Source organism: Chenopodium quinoa, unplaced genomic scaffold (assembly GCF_001683475.1).
Source record: "Chenopodium quinoa cultivar QQ74 unplaced genomic scaffold, ASM168347v1, whole genome shotgun sequence".
NCBI lineage: Eukaryota > Viridiplantae > Streptophyta > Magnoliopsida > Caryophyllales > Amaranthaceae > Chenopodium > Chenopodium quinoa.
In genome coordinates, this window is record NW_018745448.1 from 4648303 (window position 1) to 4670329 (window position 22027).

General features: G+C 40.4%; 1 protein-coding gene across 1 annotated transcript; it reads right to left on the reverse strand.

The window, feature by feature from the left end:
- Window positions 1-17491: 17491 nt before the first annotated feature.
- LOC110713728 lies at window positions 17492-18187 on the reverse strand. Its single transcript, XM_021892176.1, has 2 exons — window positions 17972-18187; window positions 17492-17872 (listed from the first exon to the last, which is right to left on the reverse strand). Exons 1-2 carry the CDS (start codon window positions 18185-18187, stop codon window positions 17492-17494), a joined length of 597 nt encoding a protein of 198 aa, XP_021747868.1.
- Window positions 18188-22027: the final 3840 nt, after the last annotated feature.

Here is a 22027-nt window from a genome sequence, read left to right on the forward strand (position 1 = left end):
AACCAAAAAAAGAAAAAAAACGTACGTGTAATAGGAGTGAACTTCCCGTGAAACCGTTTTCGTTAGGATCTCCACTAAGGCGATTCAAGCACAAAACGATTTCCACCAAAACCAAAGGAGCGGGTGAATGACATCCCTCTATTTGCTCTACTATGGACACCATGGAATAATCTCCGTATTCTTTGCCTGTCCTAAGCAAACAATTAACAACAAGAAAATAACATAAAGCACGAATTTTAAAGCATTGTTTAGTCATGTTGTCACGAGGGGCGACAAACTGTTCAATAAATTGAATCAAGTTCACGCCTTCTTCAGTTCTAATGTTGGTTATATCATTGTCGTACAAGCCAAAAAAATTTTGGAATATAGGTTTGGGATCCAAAAAGGTAGGCGAATAAGTCACAGGGGGAGTATTTGTAGGGAAACCCAGCAAGGCCTCAAACTCACCGGGAAGGGGGACAATTTCGTCCCTTTTGAACAAGAAAAGATGGTGGTTAGAGTCCCAATGGTTGACTGCGGCATGATGAAGATCAAAGTTAACCACTAGTTGCATATACTTCGATAGAGGGTCTAAGTGGTAAATTTTGAAAGCTAGTGAAAGGGAAGTGACCCATTGCTTTAAACGTTGTTCAAAGGTCTTCACCATTGTTCATAAAAAAAGAGAGAATGAGAATTTAGAGATATTAATTCTTTTTAGTTTCTTATATTACTAAGCAAATGAATGCGAGATGATCAAAACCCTGCACGAAACCATGTTTAAATAGACCCAAGAGGGCAAATTTTCGGCAAATTCGGCTTAAAGGAAAGTTCACTAACAGGTGGCGCGTGCAACTCATGAGTTGCGCGCGACAGCCGCACACAACTCATGCAGTTGCGCGCATCTCCCCTGACGCGGCATGTGAGTTGGGTTTATTTTCGTATTTTGGCTCATATAATGACGGAATCTTCACGAAATCTTAAGACGAATCGTACGCTTGCCTTCTAACACTTTGTGTCCCTTTTCTTACCTACTTTCTTATTTTCTTTTTATTTTCTTTTTATTTTATTATTATTTTCTTATTTTCTTTTTATTTTATTTTTTCCTATTATTTTCCTACTTTTTTTTTCTTTATTATTATTTTCCTACTTCCTTATTTTCTTATTTTTCTTATTTTCTTTTTTCTCTTTTTTCTTCTTTTTTTGTTTTCGCCTTCTTTTTCGAGTTTGGTTATTTTTTCAAGGGGGTAAGTTGGGAACCCTTTCCCTCCCTAGGAAATTTTTTTGCTTTTAATAATAAAAATAATAATAATGTTTACATGGAAACAAATATAATAATGATTAAGTCACGAGGGCTCTCCGATAAGCAGCTCGGAAAGCACGTAAAGTCCTCACCATGTCGTTCACGGTTTCCCGCGGAACCTGTTCTAAAGATACAAGGACATTTAGTAAAAAAATGTATATGAAACAAAAAAATATATTAGAAATGTTTAAGTACATATACAAAAAACACATATTGACTCAACCGTATCAAGTACAAACGGTATCCCCTCGTCATCCTCTACTGCTGGAAGAGTCTCACGAATTACCGATCCGACAGCATCGGTATACATGATCTCCGCTGTAGGAGGCACCCAACCACCTAGCTCGACTTGCTAAAATATATATGACCAAAAACGATAAAAGGGTCAAAGTTCAAAAAAAAAAATAGAAACAAGGAAAAAAGAAGTTAGAATTCTAACCGGAACAAAAGCCGGAAAAGGAATCAGCCTGGATGCTATAAAAGCCAGATAAGAAATATCCGGCACCACCAGATGCTCCGTTGGAAAACCAAGGATCGCCTGAGCACATGTAGTTGGAATACTCACCAACGCACGAGTCGCCGAAAGGATCCTCAATAGACAGCAAGTCCGGATGTAACAACCGGATCGGGGGATCCGCAGGAACCAAAGGCTCCTCGGACGAAAGCTGCCAGAGAACACGCTCGCCTAAAAACCAAGCGTCTATCCTCTAAAGCACCGAGAGTCCCTTATAGAGGGCCCGGAAATGGCAACAAACCATGCCAGACCGGATATCCTCAGGGACTCCGACGATCTAACTCCTAGGACGGAGATCGATCTACAAAACACAAACACAAGAAAAATTGTAAGAAAATGAATAAAATAAAAAAAGAGCACATGTAGTTGGAATACTCACCGACGCACGAGTCGCCGAAAGGATCCTCTAGCAAAAGTCGCCGGCAGAAGTAGCTCGTCTCTTCTTAATCGCGACCAATCGATGACCGATAGGAAAACGAGCAACCCCAAGCACCCTGGGGGCTAAGAAAGGCAGGTATGAGTATCCCCAAGCCTAAAACCGAGAAAAGATAAGCCTAAAAGAAAAAACAAAAGTAATAACTGAAAAAAGCTTAAAACAAGTACTTTAAGGATACAACCATGCCACGTAAGCGAGATACGAGGCACCTCAGTAGCTGCCGCGGAATCCATCACCTGGGTCGCTTTGCCCATAGCCGTAAGCATACGGGCATACGACACCTCCGCCCAACTCAGGTCACTTACTTGCCCAAAATCACTGAGGCAAATAAGTAACCCAATGGCAAAACGCTCTCCTTGATCACTCAAAATGGTGACAGAAAGAACGTGAGCAATTTATATTCGAGTCAGCTGCTTAGGTGTACACTGCCGATCAAGCTCGTCAGCCGACAACTCGTCGGCAAGAACCGAGTACGGACAAGATTGCGCGTACATGTGAAGGGCCGACGCAAGACTGTCCCCGAGAAGGTCGCACAATCTCTCGTCTAACTCCTTAACGAAATCTATGATTACAATCTCTCCCCATGAAAAGTGGAAAGTGTTGGTAGAATCCCATCAAAACTCCAGCAATCCACGGAGGAAAGCTGACGATGCAGGCTGACTCGATAAATCCCGTAGAGCCGCCAGCTGGGTGTAAGTCCCAGAAAGTGCTACAATCTCCTTTCCTACCTCGGGCAAACCCTCAAAACGGGCTCGCAGGTCACCAGTTCCGTATAAACGGATGCTAGGCTCACTCTAAGGAAAATAAAAGAATAGAAATAAAAAAACGGTTATGGTTTAAAAAAGGAGAAGAAACAAAAGAAAAAAGAAAGAAACAAAGGCGTGAAAAATACTCACGATGTCGCGCCACTCTCTGATCGAAACGTGATGGTCTGGGTCCTACTTAAGGACCCTAAGGTCCCAGTTGGGAGGAGCCTCCCAAACCACATCCTCCTAGCGACGTCGATCGGCTGCGACGCGTTGCTCTCAAACCTCCTCTCGAGGACGGGTCACCCTCTTCCGAAGGCAAACCGCCTCGACCGGACCACCGAGAATCTCCTCAACATCGACAAATAGAGGCGAGTCCATGCTATGATGGATAAAGTTTCTTTAATTAGTTTAATTTATTTCATAAACTAAACTAATATATGTATTCTAGACCCATTTTGGCAGCATAACGGCTGCCGATAGGGCAAAACACAAAAATCGAATGCCACCCGTACTTGGGGGTACGATACCTGTAGTTAAACTCAGTAAAGAGGGGCTTCTAACACCCACAAAAGCCATCCTATACTAGTTTCAACTAAGTATTCAAGGGATTGTATTCCAAAATATCAAAGAATCAACTACTTTTAGACGAATAACAGTAATATAAACACAATTATCGTCAACCAAACAATTTTGAAGTTCGAATATGGCAAAAATAAGCTAAGAGTATGTTTCGCGCCATTTTTCAACAATTCAAAATTCACAAAAATGAATTATGAAAGTAATATTAGTTCCATCACTATAATATACTTCATAACCAACAATTATAACCAAAATGAGCAAGAAAAAGCAATAAAATCAAGTGAAATTCGAAAAAAAAAGCAAGAACGAACTTGAACGGAGAAATGCTCTTATAAGGTTCAATACTTAACCATTTTTCATGAAATTTGTTGCAAAACACTCCTTAAACATAGAATGAAAACATAGAACAAACAATTTCAAGAATAATGGACCGAATTGAAAACCCCAAAATTAAAAATTTTAGGTTTAACGATTCGAAAATCGTTCAAATTCAGCCAAAAAAGAAAAAATTTTAGCAAAAAACTTACATTGGATTAAGGACGAAATTTGCTTCCTTTATCTTTGAAAAGCGCAAAAAACCGAGCTTCCTACAGAGAGAAAGGGTCGAAAATGGCGAAGGAAGGAGAAAGAAAGAGTTAAGTGAAAAATCGCGTTTGCGATTTTCACTTTACTGACATAAATGTCGCGCGCAATTGAATATGTTGCGCGTGACATATTAGCGCAGCTCAGAACGATGTGCGCGCCTGGCCAGCGCGACCCACCGAGTTGCGCGCGGATACCGGTCACTAAAAGACCGGGATTTGGATTTTGATCCGTTTGATCATTTTTTAACGGTTTTTGCTTGTTATTAGACGTAATGGCGCGCAAATTATCAAAATATTTTTAAATTGCTTTGCATATTGTAGTTTGTTTTCTTTTTTTTTAGTTTTTTGCATCCTATTGCATGCACACCGTGTTTTGTGTATTCCCCAAGCATACGTTCTGAACGTTTTTCGTAAGAGTGCCTTAAGACGTTCCGCGGTGATGCTTTACGTAAAAGCACCCATAGACAGGTTTGTCATTTTACTGTACTGACGTTACAGATGTCCGGGTTTTCTTCTTTTTTCACGTCAGAAGCAAAAAGGAAGGCGTTTTCATGCAGCGTAAAAATGCAAATGGCGTATCGTACGACGCAAAATTGTACAGCGTAGGTGTTGCGTAAAATTTCACTCAGCCCAAGCGTTGCGAGATCTACCTCTCGGGACTAAAAGGTAGAGAATTACTGTAGGTGTTAGCTCACGAGTCGACAGGCGTGCCGAACCTTAAGGAACAGGCACTTCTTGAATGGGAGCAAATACGGTAGTTAGTGCGCTTACTAACTTACCGGACAGTTAGTGTGTCGAAATCATCGCCTGTATAAAGAAGCGACGAGACAATGTCGCGCCTATGTAGTCACGTGATACTCATCTTGTGGACAAAACTTCTGAGAGAGTTTCTGACTTTCGTCCCTCTCACTGAATACCGGACCATTTCGGCTCTAATACCGAAAACCCTTTTTCATCTTTTTCCTTTATCAAAGTCAGGATAAAGTTTCAATGACATATCGAGGGAATTTAAACCAACGATGACACGAATGAGAGGAAATCTTTCCCTTTTATCCTTTTAAAACCGATCTCTTCTCATGACTTGACATCACCAAGAACACATTTACTTTTAAAAGCGTTCTACAATTGCAAAGGATCAAGCTCGATTCTTTAGCGCGTTAAGTCTGGGAAAAACTTTTTCTAGCCTTAATAGCTGCTTGATTCAAATACTTAGAAAACCAAGAATTGTTTCGACATCCTTAAACATTTCTGAAAGATTTTATATCCTTAGAGAACTTTGCAGAATAAGTCTCGGATTTATTTCCTTGACTACTTTAATCATCGTCTATTCTAGACTCGATCAAAGTGGGGGCTAGTTGTAGACATCTACTTTTGGCCTCCTGTCCCGACAGGAAGTGCAATGACGATAAATAAAACCATCTTCGTGTTGGATCGAAGTGAAGAATACTTATGGATAACTGGTTAAGCCACAAAACACAAAAGACTAGCCCTAATTAATGAAAAGGCCAAAACAAAGGTCCAATTAACGAAACCCGATCATAATTAGGCTTAAGCCCGTGCTTAAAACCTAATAATGATGGATTCTGGAGCGCCTAGGTTAAATCTTAGTGTTGCCGTAGAAAAAGTCGCGTGCATCTGAAAGAGTCGCGCTGGCTGCCGCGCACAACTAATTCAATTGCGCGCGACACCCAGCGCAACCCCCAGAGTTACGCTGCGCAAGATTCAGAATTATTCAGGAAGCAGCTCCTCAGCATAACTCCGCCCAAGGATCTCCGGCGGATAGGGACTTATGACTGGGCCAGCTTGGCCTATACTGACTTCGTTCGCGCACTGAGGGACTCATGTCGCCACCGGTCTTTTAGGACGAATGTTGCTTTGTCTGCTTTCTGGAAAGTCGTAGAGGTAAACATTATTCCCTATAAAGTTTAGCCCTATATGTTTAGTTAGCATTTACTCATGCTTTAGCTTTTTTGTAGATCTGGTTTTATGAATACTTTCCATCCATTGCGCCGGCGAGACCATCGCCGAGGGGGTATCCGGTGAGCGCCTCTTGGGGCGGCCAACATGTGGACCTGCCTACTGCACGTGTCCGGAGTCGGATCATCTCGGTACGATTTTTAGTGCTTATCTTGCTCTTTTGCGACGTTTTAGACATGTTCTTACCCGATTGGTATTTTTATAGGGACCTGAGGTGGTATACCGGCCATGGGGCGGTTGGACAGTCCCTAAATTAGCTGCACAGTACTCTGCTGAGCGCCGTTACTTTCTAGGGACCTACGGAGCAGTTGCGTACTTAGGAGAGAGAGTTGCTAGACAGCACTCTTCCAATGCCTTTGTCGTTCCTGCTCCTCCACCACGCCACATGTTCGACGAGAGAGAGTTGTCGAGCATGGGTGAGGAGCCTGATTCTCTTTGGCGGTCCCATGTGATCCTTGGGCGGAGTTATGCTGAGGAGCTGCTTCCTTTGTTAGCTCCAGTCCCCGTGCCGGCCGAGGATGTGAGGGTAAGATTCTTAACTTTTTGTTTTTCGCTGAGTAGCCCCCAAATAATACCTTACTGATTTCTTTCTGTTCCAACAGGATGGTCCCATTGAGTTTGTGCCACCCCGTATGTCCATCCACTACCAGGGGATGTACGGGCCGATCGAGGAGATGATTTCTCCGGCTCCTGAGGGCGAGCGCTTCGTGGAGCGGTCGATTCCTCGTCACCAGACCAGAGTAAGTCTAGCTCTAATTCAGAATCTTGTATTCAGTTATCGTGCATTTTTACTGACTTAACTTTCCTTGACAGTTCTCACACGAGGTGGTTTCGGCTATGGCACGATGCATAGATGCCTTCCGGAGCCAACTCGTTCGGATGAGGAACGCGGCTACCTGTCGTCGAGACGACGCTGTCCGAGGGGTAACTTTTCTTTACTTATTGTTTCTGCACTATGCTTCAGTTTTCACCTTGTTTCTGATTTCATTCTTTTTGCAGGGTCAGCCGATTGCTTCTCACACCCGTACGAGGCCTGAGGGGCGGAGAGAGCAGGCTAGGTCTAGCTCGAGACGTCGTCGCACTTCGTCAGGAGGTAGAGGTGGTCGTTCCGAGGCTGCTCGAGCCGACGTTGCTGAGGGCTCAGGGTCTTCTTCTGAGGATGCTCCTGCTGCACCGTTAGGAGAGGCTATCTCGGCTTTCAGAGGTGGTGGGATGTACAAGGTTGGCTCGTCATCGCAGCAGCCTCCGCGGTCTCAGCCTCAGGTTGACCTTGGCTGGAGCAGTCCTATTTTGAGTTTCCCTCCTCCTACGGAGACTGGAGTTGGTGCTGAGGCCGGAGCTGGTGGAGAGGTGACTCCTCGGACGGCGCAGTTTTAATGTACGTCCTCCGGTGCCGTCGAGTTTTATGGCATGATGGGCCTACGTCCTTCGGTGCCGTAGTTTATTTCTGTATATGTATTTTATTTTGACTTTTTATAGAACTTTGCCTTTGACTTGTTATTTAGACACTTTGTTCTCTATTATCTATTATTATGTTAGTGTATGTTTGTGTGTGCAGATGTGATAACAATTTTGCGCAAAAATTCCGTCATTTTTATTATTGATGGAGGGTATTATCCGACTCTCTCCCCCAAAAAGAAAAATAAAAAGGAAAAATAAAACGGAGAGAAAGGCTGAGTTTTTAATATAAAATCCAAAAAAAGCAAATAAAAAAATAATTAAAAATAATTGCTAAATGTAATTAAATTAAGAAAAGGATAGAAAAATATTTAGAAGAAATTAAAACGAGGCCATAAAGTCATTAACCGACTCTAAATTAAAATCAGAACGCAAACTGAGTACGCGCGGCTGTCCTGCTGACTTGGCGCCAGCTGGCGCCAGCCTGTGGCGCGTGGCGCAAGGCGCTATTGCTAGCGTGTGGCGCCAAAAGCTGTTGTGTGACGCCAATATCGGGGTTTTGACGCCAATCGACGCTGACTCCGTATTTTATCCAGATTGAAATTCCTTGCGATATGTGCATAAATAGCCCCCTGCTCAGCCGATTCTTCACATAATTCCAGCGAAAAAATATTCTTCTCTTTTAGAAAAAAAAAAATAATAATCATGTCTTTAGCCACTAAAACCTTCACCCAATATTCTCATGAATGGTGTCGATCTCTCAGTGCTAGAGAAAGAAAAGAATTGGATTTATTTTACTCGGGGGGAATATATGGCATTAAAGGGGTAGATCTAGACATAGACTTCATACATACCGCTTTAGAATACTGGAACATTGACACACATTGTTTTAGAATAGGGTATGATGAAATTAGCCCTTTGCCAGAGGAATTTGGTGCTATTTTAGGCTTCCCTGCAATAGACCTGGTAGTTATCCCTGGAGTAGATGCATATTACTATAAGGATTTTGAGTGCTTTTTTAACTTGAAGGAAAGGGATTTATCAAAAATAGTAGATGGCAACGTGGTGAACTTAAAAGAATTCGCACGCTATTATTTTGATAAACCGCTTTTTGAATCTTTTCACATATATAGAAGAAGGGCATTTTTATTCTGCATGCTTAATCAATATTGTCTTAGTAGTGGTAAAATTAATGAGGGTCAATCAATTATAACCACTGTGCTTGAAAAAATTTAATCAGGGAGAAATCCAATGCCTTTAATAGTTGGAGAGACTATGATTAGTCTAGATGAGTTGAAAAGGGACCCAAAAGCACCTCTTCGCGGTTCTCCAATTTTATTACAGGTAGAAAAATAATATTTTTAATTACAAAAATCAAAAAATATATTTTTGTATTGTAATATTAATTTGTTTGCATTGGAATTATATTTTTTTTTTCAGATGTGGCTAATGGAAAGGCTAGGATTAATTAGCCCTCCGGACGACATTGAAAGTTATACGCCCACTTGCTTTGTTTGAAGAAAGAAGCGCATCCCTAAAATTGGGCGCCATGGGTGGAAGAAAGTCTTTGAATCACGTGACTTTGCTATCAAGGGGTCATCCCATGGTGGAAAATAAAAAGGATGGTTGGTGTTGACAAGCAACCTTTCTGCCGTCTTCCAAGCTTGTCTCGCATGACATATTATTACCCCTGCAGAGTAAAGAGATAATATGGCTTGCTTCAAAATATTCCTTCCGGGGATCTTTGTCCTCCCTATGAGTATCCCATATCTCAAGAAGTAGATAAATTTGACACTTACTGGAGCGCTAGACCTTTATGGGAAGTGATTACCCAAAAGGTTCCCCCTTCTTTACCTAATGATGTAAAGAAGTGGTTGCTGAAGAAGTCTTCAATTGATCAGGGTAGAACCGATGTGAAGAATCGTCTAGGTGACAGGGTGACACCGGCCAAGGAACGCTTAGGTGCAAGAATTGAGTTCAAGACACCTATAATGCCTAAGAAGAAGAATGCTACTAAAGACAAGGGGAAAAGGAAGGTTATAGACAAGAAGGCTTGGGTGGAAAAGAAGCATGGGGTGCTAGGTGAAGGAGAAACAATCTATTCTAAGATTGAATGTAGGTCCTCTAAAGGATGCCTACTAGCTAAAGTAATGGATGAAGAGGAGGAGGCAGAAAAGAATTGGAAAAGAGCAAAGAAGGAGAAGAAAGACTAGACCATTGCTTAGCTTTAGATTTATTAGATTCTTAATTTTTATTTAAAGTTAATTAATTTCAGCCTTATTTAAATTCCATTAACAATGCAATTTTATTTCATTAATGAAATTTCAGCCTTCAATTAAATTTAAATTTGTTTTATTAAAGCAATGAAAAACCGAAAAAAAATTAATTTTCGGAAACCTTTCGAGTACGGAAGTCGAAAATTTTCCGAAAAAACACCGAAATTTGCCCAGATTTTATGACTGAATTGGCGTCAGTAATTGCAGATTGGCGCCAGATATTGAGGTCTGGCGCCAGGCGCCAATTCCACCGTCTGGCGCTAATGGCTTTTGGCTGGCGCTAGACTCTGTTCTGTGACGCCAGTCGCTTTTCCGACTTTTGTTGACTTTTTGTTGATTCTGGAACGCGGAGATGTCGAAAAATAAAGTGGCCGCACCCGTAATGGGATGCCTACGTATCCTTTCTTAATAATCAAGTAATTATGGGTAGTATTTTTTAAGTTGGTCAAGATTGGTCATGTTTGAGAATTCATTGCCATCCATGTCAGTTAATTTGACAATGTAGGGGCTAGACCAATTAGGTCTAAACTTTCCCCTTGGTTCTAAAACATTTTTCCTTAGCGCTTTTAATACCAAATCTCCTACTTTGATATTTCTGGTCTTGACCTTCTTATTAAAATATCTAGCCATACGAGTTTGATAGCACTGAGTGTGATGTAGGGCTTCTAGTCGTTTTTCATCGAGTAGGATCAATTCTTCATATCGTGCCCTAGTCCATTCGACTTCATCGAGTTTACTCTCTAGCGCAATACGTAGAGATGTTGCCAGAAGCTTCCATATATTCGTCTCCACTTTTGTCTTCTTGAATTGTTTAACGATGGCATTGTCTTCGATGATAGGTATGGGAACTTGTTGTACGGTAGGCATGGGTTGTGTTGAAACAGGAGGTTGTATTCTCCCGGATCTTGTGAGGACGTCTATTGATGAATCTTCTTCAGCCCAAATGTCGTCCGTGGTGTATGATATGGAAGGTGAAGGTTCTAATATGTCTTTTAGATAGACATCTTCTTCATCACTGTCCCATACTCCATTAACATTTATATCCTCTTCTTGTTGAACTTGAACTAATTCTTTTCTATCAATCATTTTCTGCACCAAATCCTTGAATTTGAAGCAGTTTTCTATGGTGTGTCCTCCTGACTGATGGTATTGATAGTAATATCTATCTGTTCTTTTTAATGATTCAAATGGTCTCGGTTCGAGAGGTTTGACCTTGCCACTCTCGGAGAGCATTTTAAACATTTGTGCATACGGGATCCCAATTGGTGTATAAACTTTGTTGCTCTTCTTGGGTCTTTCGGTGACTTGTAAGGGAAAGTGTTTTGCCTCATAAGTCGTTTTTACTGGTGTGAATTCTCTCTTAGGTTCTTGATCATATTCCTTGCGAAGTTCATTCAGAATTTTGAGAGTTTCATGTAACAGTTGTGATGTCTCCCTTATATATAGTGTGAGTATTCGTATTTCTACCTCATTTTCTGGTTCTGGAAGATTATCTTCGACATCGAAAAAGGTGTCTTCTTCTTCTTCTTCGACGTTGGTTACTTTGACAGGCTTAATGAGAGATGAGGGGTCAACTTCGCCTTCTTCATTGGAGATAGCCAATGTGTGAGCTAGAGGTGCATTGTCAATACTCGGTTTCTTACTGGCAGGAGGCAACGACAGTTATTACTGTCAATCAGGTCTTGTATAGCTTCCTTAAGCTTCCAACAGCTTTCAGTGGAATGGCCCCTACCTTGATGATATTTGCAATGTGCATTGGGGTTCCAATTAGGCGACCTCTTCTCGACTGGTTGATCTCCAAATGGTCCAATGGGAGTTATAAGACCTTTTGCATTTAGCCGATCAAACGCGGTGTCATAACTCATGCCAATAGGAGTGAAGTTTCTCCTAAATAGTTTCTTTTGTCCTTGGTTGTTCATGGCGAGGACTTCTCCCTGATTAAAGGCGCTAACATTATTTGAGTGGGCGGTTTTGGAAGAAGAAGGATTGTTGTTCTTCTTTCCTTTCCAGCCACTGTTGGAGTTATTGTTGGCAGCTTTAGATTTAGCTAAGTCATCTTCAATATTAATCCCAATATCATAAACAGCCTTAAAGGTATGAAGGTTATTTTGATATTTAAGATGTTTTGAATATTTTTCTTGGAGATTTTTAATGAACAATCTCACAGACTCTTTTTCACTTGGTACCTCAATCATTTTAGCTGAGGTTTCTCTCCACTTGTTAGAGAAAGATGTGAAGCCTTCATTCTCCTTCTGCTTGAGAATTTCAAGTTCTCTATGGTCAGTTTCGACTTGAACATTGCACTTGTACCTATCGACGAAAGCGTTTGCTATGGATTCCCAAGTAGAGGTCTTTTCTTTTTCAAGAGAAAAGAACCATTTTTGGCAAACGGTCTCGAGAGATAGCGAAAACAAAGAAGGGAAAATTTTCTTATCGATACCCTTGATACTCATTATTGTTTCAAATGCCCTTAGATGGAAGTAGGGGTTGTCGATTGCCCTAAACTTTGGGATGTCGTTGGCACTGAACTTCTGCGGAAGAAGATCCTTATCCACCGAGACCCCTTGGGATGTGAGTTCTTGAAATTTGTAGTCGCTGGACAACTTTCTTAGGCTTTCTTGCATGAGGTCCATTTGTTGTTGCTTCGCGGGATCCTCGATCTTAAGTGCGAGAAGCTTTAGTGTCTCAGTTACAGTAGCCAGTTGGTTCTTGAGATCATTAACTTCTTCCTGAGTTGCCATTATAACTCTTGCTTTCCTCATACGAGCTATAGGTTTGTCAAAAAGTTGGACTTGTACGAAGAGGTTATCTTTGATTAATCGTCCTTCCTTTCTTGCCCACGCGCTGTAAATTAAGCCAGTTTGCGTTTTAATTACTTAACTCGAATCAGTTTGACTTTATGGCTTTTTATTAAAAAAAAAGGTATGCATATTTTTAGGGAGCAATAATGTACATGTGTTTAGGGAACTTAAGTACTATTATTTATTGGAGGATTAATATCCGACTTACCCCCCTAAAAAATGACGAAAAATAACGCGCGCACCAAGACTCCCTTAATTATGGTCAAGACATGTGTATTAGTGTGTGTATTGAGTGTAAGTGACATGCTTGGACTCTTGTGTAAGACCATGGGACGTAGTGCCTAAACTCGAGTATTGATTCAATTAAGCATTATTGCCAGCAAAATTAACCGAATTAAACAGGAAACTGATTAATTAGACATTAGGTGATGACTCGACAAATAATCCGAACTGTCGGCCAAGCGACAGGACTGGCGTCGCAATATGGTGGTTGACGCCAGACTTTTTAGTAAATGTCTGGCGCTACACACCATACACTGGCGCTACAACCCAGATTTTGGCACCAATACTAGAGCCTCGGTCTGGGACTGTTTTCGATATTATTAGTCAACTGGGGTATGCCTAAAGTCGTACTAGGTCAATTCCAATTAAAAGAAGAAAAAAACTTTATTGACTCGAATTAATTAATTAATTAATTAATTAGGCAAAGTTCTTTAAGTCATTAATTATAATCTCAACACAAATCAACAAACGGTTAGGAGGAGCATAGAATATATATGCACAACAAATAATGCACAATTAGGCAAGTAAGCACAATATGATGCAATGAGTTCGCAGCCTAACCATGGCTCTAGTTCTCTAAAGTTCGGGATATGGTGTAGTCAAACAGGGTCCATGGTTAATTGTTCAGATGCACCACGTAGAAGCCTAACCGTGAAGGGTTAACGCGTGTGGATAGAACACTGTGAGTTTTTAGAAAAAACTCGCTTCCATGGTTTGGTGAATTCAACCTCTCAGATGTACCCTTTGTTGCCAGGAGCATTCAATCGGGTAGATAGAGCATGAATTCCGAGAGGGTTATGTCCATATGTAGAACACATATGGGTTTCAGAAAAATGAGAAAAAATTCAATCAGGAAGTAGGATCGAGCAAACAATACGAAAAACCGGTCAAAATTAGAACGCATATTTCTGGCTCGGTATTGGGGGAAATTGGCGCCAGCAAACAGAGACTGGCGCCAACTTTTAACTGTAGCGCCTGGCGCCAATACTGGCGTCTGGCGCTACGGATAAAAGTTTGGCACCAAGCTCTGGCCCCTGACGCTACTTCCCACATGCCTCAACAGCTTTCTGTGCTCAATAAAATTATCCAGTTTCGCGCGATGTTATTTCAGTCCTAGTTGTGAAAGACATTTCTCAAATTTCCTACGTGTAAAATCCTATGTTTTTGACTCATTACGGATGGTCTTTCCAATGAGAACCTTTTTATGCATATGAGAATAATGTTAATCAAAATTATGCACATGAAATACTTAGAACTTTTCAAGTCTCATCCACTCATTCTAAATCATTGCCGAAACAAGTTCAGGAATTGAAATAGAAATTCTCCCCAGCAGAGTCGCCAAAAACTGTAGGGAATAGTTTCAAGCCTTAAAAATCCCAATAGCTCAAACCCCACTGTGATCATACACTAAAGTACGGTGGCGTCCAAAAGGGAAGAAGATAGAGCAAAAGAGTCGCCAACAAGTTTTTAAGGAACTTGTAAACCGTTCACGAGGTGAAGGTTACATCCCTTAACGATCCAAGAGATCGTTAACTCCATAAGGTCATGAACCAAATAAGGGTTCGGGGATGATGTTACAAATCCAACCTAAAAGAGATTGAACCTACCCTAATAATAGGTCTCTACTTTATTCTGATCGTATTCATGTGCGCTTTCTGACTAACATACAATCAATAGGATTAACCCTAAACCTGTTTATCTATGTTGGTTGAATATTAATGCACAAACAAATCTATTATTGGCGATCACTTGAAATTATAATCACAATTAACCTAACAAGATTATTAATTATCTTATTAAGCGTGGTTGCAAATACCAATTCCCTTTAACCTGCAATAAAAGGTGATCAAGCAATAAGAATATATAATATACATATCAAGCAACATAATAAATAATCATAATAATAATAAATAATCATAAACATTAGAAAGAACATAGGAAGCATCATACTTTTAATCATACTTAATATTAAAGATACCCTAGACATGATACTAGGAATCATAAATAACAATCTAAGCATGATATCTACATCATAAATCAATTAAACCATTAAAGTACTTACTTGGATGCCTCGTACCTCTTTCTTTCACGTCTAGGGCGAAGGCAACTTCGAATATGGCTAGGTGTATCAAGATCTAGTGAATGCGGAATTTTGTATTAAAGAGCAAAGTTTAGAAAGAATGCTAAAAGATTAATGATTCATAAAGTAATTGTTGACGATTGATGATTGTAGATGATGAATGAAAACGGAGTTTATTAAAACTTAAGAATAAAAAGAATTGGTGAATGGTAGATGTAGATGATTATTGAAAACGGAGTTTATGATACGATATTTATAGAGAAAAACATCCAAAAAAGATAATTTATCAAAACAGAGTCTGAAGATCACAAAACTAACTTGGCGCCAGCCTTGGCTCATTGGCACCAGGACCAGTGGCTAGCGCCAGGCGCCAATGGCTGGCGTCTGGCACCAATCCTGATTCCAGGCGCCAAGGCCTGGGGTTGGACGCCAAACCGGATTTTAACGCGTTTTCGAAAATCTGATAATTTTATTGTACTGGAAGATAAAATAATATAATTTCAGTCGAAAATGCTATTTGATCTAATTAAATCTCTGAAGAATCCTAATTGAATTAAGAATGATAAGACCTTATAGAATTTTCTAGAAGACTAAAACCATTCCTAATTACATTAGGAATGATAAATCATATTAGGCCCTCCCCTAGATCATTGGGCCGTACTTAAAGCTCAAACCGGGCCCAGTTTAGTAAATTGGCCATAACTTCCTCAATATTCATCGGAATTGGGCTTATAATATATCGTTGGAAAGGTCTTTGCAAGCCCCATCCAACTACACCACTATTGGACCCATATCATGGACCAATCAAACTGGATTGGCTGTTTTCTTAAAATAAAGTTTTTAAAAAACAGAGAGAAGAGAAGAAAAGAAAAGAAAAGAAATAAAACTTTCCGCAACACTAGATCTTTCCACACTTTCATTTCATTCGATTATGATTCGACGTGAAAGGCACTCATCACTGGGTTTGGTTTTGGGGAGACACAAATGGGTGTCTACAATGATACTATTAGATGATAAGTCATAACATTTGTAACCTCTATGATTTGGTGGATAACCTAAAAATACACTTGGTGTGGAACGAGGTTCAAGCTTGTTAATAGTGGTGGATGGAATTAAGGGTTATCACAAACACCCAAAAACACGGATATGAGAATAAGATTGTTCTTTTTGATAGAGAATTTGGAGAGGGGATTTGTGCTCAAGTAGCTTACTCGGTAGAATATTATGCAAATAAGTTGTCATTTGCAATGCATGGTGCCAAAAAAGATGGTGGAAGGGATGCATTTGCAAGAAGAATGCGGATAATATTATTCAATGATCTATTTTTTCTCTCTGTGTTTCCATTTTGTGATGACGTATGTGGACAAGAAAGACGATAAGACATGCCATTATACTCAAACATAGCCCAAAAACGGTCCGTTATCATATTCCCTCTCGTTATCACATTGGAAATTTTTAATAGGTTGATCAAATTGTGTGCGAATAAAGGTTTAAAAGGCTAAGGCCTTATCAAAAACATCATATTTTCTAGCTAAAGGATAAGTCCTTAAAAACTTAGAAAAATCATCCATGATAAGCATATAATATCGAAGACCCGAAGAACTCAAAACAGGAGAAGACCATAGATCACTGTGAACAATATCAAAAGGTAAAGTAGTACTTGTATTAGAAGAAATAAACGGCAACTTAATTTGCTTTCCGAGTACACAAGATTGACAAATACTAGAACTTGATGAATGAGTACATTCAATATTTTTATTACTACTAAGAGCCTTTAAAATGGAAGACCCCGGATGTCCCAATCGATCATGCCAAAGAGAGGAAGCTAAAGTTGTAAAGGTCGATGGAGAGGAGTGTGAAGAGGTGGAAGTGAGTGGGTATAGATCTCCTTGACTATCATATCTCATTATTGGCATCCCCGTCCGATAATTCTTCAAAGAAAAACCATAAGGGTCAAACTCAACAGACACATAATTATCAGTCGTAAATTTCCTAATAGAAATTAGATTTTTGATTAATTTAGGTGCATGAAGGACATTAGAAAGGGACAAGGGCGGGTTCGAGGACGACAAAGTAGTTTGACCACAACCACGAATTGGAATTGAATGACCATTACCAACAACAATATCATTATGATGATTGCTCAAATTAAAATAAGACGAGAGATTACCATTAGAGGATATCATGTGTGAAGTTGCACCGGTGTCCGTATACCACGAGGGATCGGGTTGGCTCCATGTCATGGTGTGCATAGACGATTCCATATCTGTCGGAACATAGGACTGTTATGAAACTACATAAGCATGTTAAGGACGAGGGCCTAGTACACCGGACTGCTTCTTCATTGGGCCTTGAGGTCTGGCCCACCCTTGGGTTGGGTATGGACAACGAGGATTGGTCCATTGAGGAACCCACCCCCAAGGTGGAAATTGATTCTGCCAAGGAGAAGGGAACGACCCCCACCCCTGCTGCTGACCCTAGTGTTGCTGGCCCGGACCACCGCGACCACCCCCGGTGGTCTGACTTCCACCAACACCTAAACCGCGACCACCTGTACCGCCACCAGCAAACTGCTTTCGGCCACCGTTTTTTTTTCCTGATTTTTCTGCTTGTTGCGAGAAGGCCCTGCTTCACTCCCCGAATTAGATTCACGCAATGACCCTGCCACCAAAGTCGTTGCCGATGCAGCCTTCTTCGCCAAACTGGCTTCTTCCAAAGTGAGCATGGAACGGGCTTGGTAAAACTGTGGTAAGGGATTACTCTGCCGAATCAAAGTAGCCACACCCTTGTATGGTTCGGTTAGACCTGAAACCAATTGAAGAACAAGCTGATTGTTTTCCACCGGAGCCCCTATATTCTTCAATTGATCGGAGAGAGTTTTAAGTCGTTGACAATACGCCAAAGCGTTAGGAAAATCCTACATATGAGTATTAGAAAACTCATATTCAAGAGCCACAGCAAGGGAGTTTTGATTGTCTTGAAAAATGTCACGCAAGCGATCCCAAGCTTCCATTGCCGTGGAATCAGGTTCAATAATGGTGTTTAACATGTCCTTATAAATTGTAGAATAAATCCACCCAAGAACCGTTGCGTCCAATGTCACCCAAAACTCCTTTTCCTCATCAGTTGAAGAGGCAGCGACCTTCTTTTTCAAAGCAATGATATGGTCGAGAACCTTGTGAGATCGAGCGTGTACTTTGAATAGGTTCCGCCCAAGTAGATTAAGAAACATTCTCCATTTCAAGGGGTTATGGGGATGTTACTTTTGATATTAGAAACAGTAAAAGCCGGGTGAAAGGAACTCTTAGAGTCCGACTGTAGACACCTAAAAATGTCTCCCAAAAACCAAACCCGATGATGAATAACCTTTCGCCGCCATTATTGGTCGGGTTCAGTATTTAATCCCGAGAGTGCTTAAAAAATCGTATTTAATTAAATTCTATTTTGAATAGTCCATGGATCAGTCTTGATGTTTGGTCAAAGCATAGTTTTTTTTTTATTCCAACCCAAACCTTTTTTTTATTGTTTTTATTATTTAATTTAGCCCAAACATTTTTTTATTTTATTGTTTGATTATTTATTTTGGCCCAAACTTTTTATTTATTTTATTTTACTTATTTTCTTATTTTAGCCCAAATAAAAATAAAAAAAAAACAGAAATGGCCTGAAATTATCAATCGGCACTTAAAATGCTGAACAAAATTAGGGTTAAAAATGAATTTAGATAGAAAAGCGGAGTGAAAACTCCCGCGTCACGGCAACAGTCCACCATGTGACGGGAAAATTTCCCGTCTGACGGGGGGGTTTCCCGTGACACGGGACACCTGCTATGATACAGGGGTCTCCGCGTCACACAAAAGTAAACCGTGTCACGGGAATGTTTTCTCCCCCGTTCACTAAATATTTCCCGCGTCACACAAAAGTAAACCGTGTCACGGGAATGTTTCCCGTCTGACGGTGGGATTTCCCGTGTCACGGTACACTTTGTCGTGTCGCGGTAGACTTTTTTAGGGTTTTTATTATTTTAGGGTTCCGTGTGTTCCCTCGGCACATTTTTTTCTATAAATACCCCCTCATTTCTGATGTACGGGGCATGAATTAACTCTCTATTTTTCTCTCTCCTATGCTCTAGCCTAAACACTAGCCTACCCTTCTTCTTTCAAAATTCCTTCTTCAAGCACTCCTTGGATTCCATACTTTACTCGTGGTTTTGTCCTTAAGCCAAGGCATGAAAGGTAGAACTGTTTGAGGGTTTGGCCCCAAATCAACTCTACTTTATTTAATTTAATTTAATTATTGTTCTATTATTATTTCCTTGAAGTTACTAACTCGTTTATCATTTTGTAGTTGCAAGCAAACAGAATCAAAGTAAGAATTATGTTCCTTTTATTTCTATTATTTTTCTAACGATTTTATATTGTTGGAATTATGGTTAAATTGCTTCCAATATTAGTGAGAATTCTATTATTATTTTTTATTGATCACCATATTGCATGTTTAAAGGGAATATGTAATTGAAAATCACGTCTAATAAAAAATAATTTGGACAACAGGTTTAGGTTCCTTTTTAATCTTGTTGTTTAATCAAGTGATCACTAATTCTTTAGAATTATGTGGTGCATTAATATTCAACCAATTTAGTTTAATAATAGTTTAGAGCAAATTGAATCTCTGTTTGTATGCCTTTGAGATCGCATGAATCACTTTTCACTATAAGAATCGAGTAGAGGCTAATACGGGCGAATGTGACTCCATGACTCACTTCGTACCATCATCCCCGATCCTCCTTTCGTGGTTTCGAATCATATGGAGTTAGTAATCTCATGGATTATGAATGGGGTGTAACCTTCACGGGTCAATCGTTGTTGCCTTCGTTGTCCCTTATTCGTGGTTGCCTTTTATGATCCGTGAACGGTTTAGAAGTTCCTTAAAAACATGTTGGCGGCTCCCTACTTTCTTTGTCCCTAATCGTATTATGTCAATTCCCACGGTTTACAAGTTCCTTAAAAACTTGTTGGAGGCTCCCTACTTTCCTTGTCCCTAATCCTATTATGTCAATTCCCACTTCCTGTGAGTGCATTCCTATGATTTTTGAAAAATATTCCTGTGATTAATTTGGCATTTTTGCATAAGCATAGACGTTTTAACGTCGCGTTTAGGTCTGTCCCGTAGGAAAAATTGAATAACTTGATTGCGTACGAAGGAAAACAGGGCACCACTCAGATTTTCTGACTGCCGTGCCACGGCAGAATCTGCCGTGTCACAGTGCAGTACACTGACTGACGGTGTGCAGTACCGTGGCAAGGGAATCTCTACTGTGTCACGGCAGTCCTAAAATCAGTCTGGTGGCTTGTTTTCTCTCTCACAGTCAACTTCCTTCGATTTTTTTGAAAAAACGTGTGTGTTTTACATGCGTCTTAGCCCCGGGGGTTTTAAGCTCTATCAACCCAAAAACCGTCATGACAATAAGGGTTCATCAGAGTTATTAAATCCACCCAAACCATGGAGTCGATTTCGATTTCATCCCGAACTCGCGGAGCCGCTCGTTGGCATACACCCTCAAGGGAGGCTGCCTTGCTAACACGTCCAAACTCTTAACCATGGTACCCTTTTGACACCCAAAGTTTGACCAATAGTTGAACATAGATCTTGACCCTAGGTTGCGAACTTTTTAAAATCATCGTGACTAAATGCTACATGGTTTGTTTGGTGCTAACCCTCTCTTTTTGTTTAACCCATGACCGAGGGTTTTTATTTTCACATAGTAATTATTACGGACCTAAAATCGACTAAAATTTGGAAAAACTCACAAAAAAGACCTGGAACTGAGCACCGTGTCACGGCAATTCCTGCCGCACCACGGTGAACAGTGCCGTGACACGGTGCTTTTTACCGTTTGACGGTAGACTGCACCGTGTCACGACAGTCAGTACCGTGACACGGTGCCCAGGGGAACTGTCCTGTTAGTTTTTTTTTTGGTTTTTTGTGCATACATATGTGGTTTATGTGTCCAGTTTGGTGTCATGTCTAGATGTACGGTCATAACACGCGTCCATAACCTCACTTAATCACTCACATGTCGTGTTCACACACTTCATTCCGTTAGTCGTGCACCATTTCATGACCGTATTTTAGGGTAGTCTTTTGTCATTTTTTTTTGTGTCGTTTTTTTCGAAGTAAGTCAGATGGTATCCTCCCATATTTTTTTAAACAATAAATAAATTGAATATCAAAATTATTGAATTTTAAAATTCAAATTTTTTTTATTTTCCAAATGGGTCAAGGTTAATTTTGGTCATTAAAGTTGTGTTTGTTTCGGTGTCACAGCACTTGGTCAAGAAGCAAGGGTAGAATGTTACGGTTCGAGTCAATACCTCAACAACCTCTTATACCAAAGAGGCGTACAAGGAAACCACCACAATCATCTCCACAAGATCCATCTCCAGTCTACTTTCAACCAATGGCTACTAAGGAAGATATCGAGAACATCAACAGGACAATTGAAATGTTGTCTAACATGATGTAAACACTCACTACTAGAGTCAACATGGTAGAGCAAGACAATCAGAACAATGTCACTGCCGCTGCAATGGACAAGATTAAGGAGCAGATGAGTAAGATTTTTGAAGAATTCACTTATGTAGAGCAATATGTCGCCTCTTCGTCCATAACGGATTCCCAAATTAGGTTTTTCCACTGCTGGCATTCCCAAATTCTAGCCTACTGATAATCCACTCTTCCATTTGAAGGCCTTTTCTGTGACCATGGCTCTTAAGGGAGTAGATGTGACACTCTTCCCTACGGTGTTCCCTCTTTCCTTAGAGCATGCCTGTCAACAATGGTTCTACTCTTTGGAATCCAAACATGTTGCGACCTGGGAGGATGTTGCTGAAGCTTCATGGATCGTTACAAGTGTAACATTCAGGCCAAAACTTTTGAACGTAAACTCTCCATTCTCAAACAGAAAGAGAATGAAGGCTTCACCACTTACTTAAGCAGATGGAGGGAAATAGATGCGCTCTTGGTAGATCCCCCCAAGGAAAAAGAGATGGTTCGCTTGTTCATTGCCAAT